At 38.4% G+C, this 5,408-nt stretch overlaps 2 protein-coding genes across 2 annotated transcripts in view; both read left to right on the top strand.

Moving 5' to 3' along the window:
• Positions 1 to 33: 33 nt before the first annotated feature.
• On the top strand, positions 34 to 1,416 carry LOC108632281 (insulin-like growth factor-binding protein complex acid labile subunit). The gene has a single exon (XM_018036740.1). The coding sequence runs from the start codon at positions 34 to 36 to the stop codon at positions 1,414 to 1,416; it is 1,383 nt and encodes a 460-aa protein (XP_017892229.1).
• A 360-nt stretch (positions 1,417 to 1,776) lies between these two features.
• The window catches only part of LOC108632271 (nephrocan-like), a gene marked incomplete at its 3' end in the record, with an annotated part of 8,077 nt that continues 4,445 nt past the window's right edge, over positions 1,777 to 5,408 (top strand). Inside the window, exon 1 of the mRNA XM_018036729.2 lies at positions 1,777 to 2,459. The remainder of the gene's footprint in view (positions 2,460 to 5,408) is intronic.

The following is a 5,408-nucleotide window of genomic DNA, read 5'->3' as shown; positions in this document are numbered from 1 at the left end:
AAATTACATTTCATTTCTAGCGAACCGGAAACGATGAGACGGTCAATCATCTTCGGTGCATTAATTGTCTTTCCGTTAATCGCCGTTGGAAACACGACACCTATCAACTTCGTTGCAGAACTCGTGAACGCTGTGGACACTTACGAAGCAGCTGATACGCCAGATATCTATGAACAGATAAGGAACATTTCAGATATCTGCGAGAATGAATCGCTAAGACTCGATTTACCTGCATCGTCAAGCGTTACAAGAAGTTTCATCGCCTCTTCTGCCATAAGATGTATTACCTTAAGATCTCCCGGACTTAGTATGATGTCAGGAGCATTCGAGGATTTACCAAATTTGAAGTATCTTGATCTTCGAGAGAACCAAATTAATCCGAGCAATTTATTCTCTTTTGGCCCACTTCCGACCGTTAAAGTGCTGCTTCTTGGAGGTCAAAACACTTATTATTCAGGAGATATAGAAATAAATAATGTATATCCTGAACTTGAATACTTGGACTTAAGTAATATTGTCGTTGGGTACGTCAGAGCCAGGCAAGAAAATCCATTCCCAAAATTGAAATACCTTAATTTCGCACAAAACAAGAAAGAAAAGTCTTCCTTTGTTTCCTTGTTACCTAACACACTAATATATCTTGACCTTAGTAGGAACTTAATCACGTCTTATGCGCCAAGATTGACTAATCTGTCTCTCCTGTGGTTAGCTGACAATAAAATTGAACAAATAGGTGAAAATGGACTTAATTTATCGGCATTGAAGCAGTTGGAAATTTTATCAGTAGCTGATAACCGAATCAGTTCCATCGATGAGGGAGCATTTACAAGCTTAGCGAATCTTCGATATTTAAATCTATCCGGCAACGCTTTATCTACTGCCAACTTAGTGTCCCTTAACATTTCGGAATCATTCGAGATCCTTGTATTAGATCGCAATTCGTTAGTAGATATTCCGAACCTAAATTCGTCAACCATAACGACGCTTTCATTGAAATGTAATCAAATACAATACTTATCAGTCAACTCTTTTATCAGCGTGCCAAATTTACAGAAATTAATTTTAAGTAATAATAAAATTTCATTCCTTCACACAGACGTGTTTCAAAACCAACAATTTTTAAAAGAACTGCACTTAGATGACAACAAACTTGATCATTTGCCAGTAAATTGGTCTCAGCCCATGAAGAATCTTCGGTATTTAAATTTATCAGGAAACAAATTCACCAAGCTAGAATCCCTGGATCATTTAAATTTGCCTTCTAATTTAGAGGTACTTTACCTTGAACGCAATCATTTTATGTACATCTACAAGACCTCGCTACAAATGATGCCAGACAACTTGACAATTTATTTAAACATCGGCTCAGAATCCAATAGCTCGTTATGTGGCTCGTTGCCAACTGCGAATTATTAATCATGGAGTTCAATAAAATATTGTCCAATATCAACAAATTATCGTGGATTGATGTTTCAATCTCATTTTCTCCAAAAATTGTTGGTTACCTTGGAAAATGTGAATGGTATCTATGTATAATATTATTATTGCGGGAATAAATGTGATGAATAAAAGATAATTCACTATTGTACCTTTATTTGATACGAAAATCGTCACTCTTTGATATGTCTGCATTACAAGGATCCGATTGTTAATATTGATAACAATATATGATTGATTGTTGACGCAGCCAATAGAGTAGATGTACCATTTGTGGCCACTTTAACAATTTCCATTCCATGTAATAATGTATAACTGCTAAAAACAGGTATAAAGAAGAGTCCATCAGTCCGATTCTAAATATACAAACAATCAAAATATAATATACACGACGTTCGAAGCACTGTTGTATCCTAATCTAACTAAACATACGTAGATACCCGGTCCAACAATTCCACTTCTCCGATGACCTCATCCTTAACTCGAACTCATCTACATCCAGCTCTACATTATCCTGCACTTTGTACTCTAGGTCATCTTTAATCTTCGACCTATGCTTACCAACCGTTACTAATTTCAGCCCTCTCCACTGTTCTTTCCGAGTGTATATATATACGTATTTTCCAAAAACATGAGAAAGAAAGTTCGTTCTGTTCAGTCTAAAGCCACGAGCCAAATCTACCGAGTTTATTACTACTGCATACGCTTAAAAAATCTTCGCATAAATTTCCGTTCGGAGTTGACTCTTATTAAATATAATAAATATCACCTCTACGGAATACAATACATATATTTTGGCGACGAGGATAGGATGTTCAGCACTACATATACCTACAGTGAATATAAGTGGAAATAGCGAGTCTACCTTGAGGACCGAGTAGCAACATTCAAGTTGCTGAGGACGTGGACATCGAAAGAGACGAAGTACGAGGAAACAGTGTACCAGAGGAAATTCTGCAACCTGGTTTGAAATTACTGGATCTAGCAACGTCAGCACCGATCGCAGAGGAAAAGCTTCCACAGTAAGTACTGCTCGGTAGATGTTCGTCAGTGTAAACAATTCTTTCCCTTCTCTTCCCCTGAACCTTCTTTAATCATGTCTAACAAAATTCAGAGGCCAGAGTCAACGTATGAACTTTCATGTTTAGTTAAACTAATCCCAGAAAAATTTGATGGCGATCGATATCAAATTCATAGCTTTGTAAAACAAATCGACGGAATCTTCGAATTAACTTCGGAAGCCCAAAAACTCGCTATAAAAATTCCGGTAAAGTATATGAACAAATTGACATTCATTACAATCTTACGACTTGGGAAAGAGTATCCGAACTTCTTTTAAGTCTCTATTAAGATAAAAAGTTTCTCGATTAGTTGTTTGAGGAATTAAATTCTACGGTTCAAAAGAAAAATGAGAACGTTTCGCAGTTTCTTCAAAGGATCGAAGACCTATCGTTTCGAATCCTCGCAGCCATTCATACGTCAGAACAAGACGAAAGTCTTTTACGTGGCAGTGTTTCAATGGTGACTAAGATGACCCTCAATCGATTTATTTACCATAGTCACCTACAACACAAATGCTTCGGTATAGGGAATTTCAAATAATTTGTAGGGAATGGCAGAACGTAAACGCGTTAGAATGAACGTGAGAGAAGATATATTTCTAACGTAATATAATTTTAACATAAGCAATTAAGCACACGCCGCAACACACTCCTTCACTCTCTACTCTCGAATCCGCACCTTTATTTCTTTTTGTATCTCGTGCTGCAACGTCACGCTGGTGTCGGTAGTACACACACCTTTAATTCTGCTCTTCTATATTCGGCCTTCCTGACTTATTCGACGCCCTCGGCGGAATAATATTACAGAATTAAAATAACCAAACGCCTATAAACAACCTTCCTTAACTAATAGTTATTATAGAAGCAAACTTAAACTAATGATTATTTACGTTTGTCGCCATAGTCTCATATTTGCCGCTTGCCATACCCCTCGATAAGCTCTCTGCGTGTCTTGAAATCCATCTACGTCTGTGACGGTATATCTTATTAGGATATAGGGGGGTTAATATTAAAATAAATGTTAGATATTCTGTTAAAACTATTTAAAAGATACGAATGGAAACTTTCACTCCTCTTTATACTTTGACGCTCTGGACGAGACTTTCAACGAGACAAGACTGACTCTCAATGAGACAAGACTAACTCTAGACTGTTACTGAAGAAAACTCTTACTTAGACCCCCTGAACAAAGAAAGAAACGGCCTGGGTCTGGAAAGTGTTTATGACCCCCCAGCCCTTAAGAGCCGGGTACAGCCAGATGCCCCTTTTCCAAGAAGGCGAAGCCAAGCTTATCTCTAGTTAATACTATTCTCTAATATTACTAATCACAACAGTTCATTTTTGTTTTATTTACTGAATGATAATCTAATATATCTATCATTTCCTAGTTTCTCCGCCATTTTATACGGTCCTTTAAAAAACTGGTTTAAGCTTGTGAGCAGCGTTGCCGTATTACGCCTTAACGAATACGTACAAGTACGTTATACAATACAAACCCGGAAGAATAAATTCTAACGCTGACGGTCTATCACGACCACATCCTGATTCAAAAGAACACTCTGAATCCATATTCGACGCACACGAACCCAATAAAACGTATCAAGACTTCACGAAATTCCATTGCACAATCAGAGACATAATTGAAATCCCAAAAGAAGAGACACCTCTTCCAAAAGTAAAATGTACAATATTACTGTTATGATCTGAAGATTTTGATAAGGAAAATCCCTACTCAGATTACGTGACGGAGAACTTCGATGCAACCGAATTAACATCAAGCCCTAATGGGTTGTATAAATTGCAAAATAACAATCAAACTCTATTAATCCTATTTCCCAAAAATCTACACCACGACAAAATCCTTTCGTGACTTGTTTCAGAGTTTCACGAATCTCCAAGATGCAATAAAATCGAAGGATTTCATTCTAATTCTTCCAAAAAAAAAACACATGGTATCAAGCCTGAAATTTTTAACGAAATTGTTAAATTCTTTATTCCTTCTAACGATATCAAATACTTAAATATAAAGAAAATTGTTCTTAAAAACCGCGATGAAATACAAGTCATTCTTAAGGAATCCCACGATAGCAAATTAGCCGGACATTGTGGTTTCAATCGTACCTACTCTAGAATCAAAGAAAGATATCGCTGGTCTACAATGAAAAGTGACATTAGAAACTACATTAAGACATGTCATTCTTGCCAATTGAATAAAACAAACTTAAAACAACCTATGCATCACAACCACTGCGGAGAAACCATTTCAGAGGTCAGCTATCGACGTAGTGTAGGAGCTCTCCCTCTAGAGGAGTGTTCACAATGTTCACATTACCGTAATGGTCGATCCTCACAGAGCGTGCGATGCGATGCGATGCGCTGCGTTTCCGTATTTTTCGAGCCTACGGCCGGGTTTACCAGTGCCGTAGACTGTACCCTACAGCATATACTAAAAGCATGTAAACGTCGGAGACTTTGCAGGGCCCCCGTAATAGTTAGCCGAGAATCCGTAACTCGAGGACCCAAAGTACGGGTCAGACCCCCCGCTGTTCACTTACACATAGACGAAAAGGTCGATTTTATGGCCTCTGCGATGAAATCCTCGGGATTTCTTGGCGAGAACACTTTCGGAAAAATCGCATGCGTTTCTTTTCGTCTATGTGTAAGTGAATCGCATCGACCTTTTCGTCTATGTGTAAGTGGACAGCGGGTGTGTGACCCCTACTTTTGGTCCTCGAGCTACCGATTCTCGGCTAGCTAACACTGGGGCCCTCCGAAGTCTCCGACTTTTACATGCTTTCAGTATATGCTGTAGGGTATAGCCTACAGCACTGGCAGACCCGGTCGAAAACTCGAAAAATACGGAAACGCAGCGCATCGCATCGCATCGCACGCTCTGTGAGGATCGACCAT

The sequence above is a fragment of the Ceratina calcarata genome, unplaced genomic scaffold (assembly GCF_001652005.2).
Source record: "Ceratina calcarata isolate Rehan_Ccalc_2016 unplaced genomic scaffold, ASM165200v1 scaffold1040, whole genome shotgun sequence".
Classification (NCBI taxonomy): Eukaryota; Metazoa; Arthropoda; class Insecta; order Hymenoptera; family Apidae; genus Ceratina; species Ceratina calcarata.
Note: the sequence above shows the minus strand (reverse complement) of the source record. Positions and strands in the feature narration are given on the sequence as shown.

Coding starts and splice junctions, on each gene's coding strand:
- LOC108632281 (XM_018036740.1), top strand. CDS start 34: ATGAGACGGTCAATCATCTTCGGTGCATTAATTGTCTTTCCGTTAATC.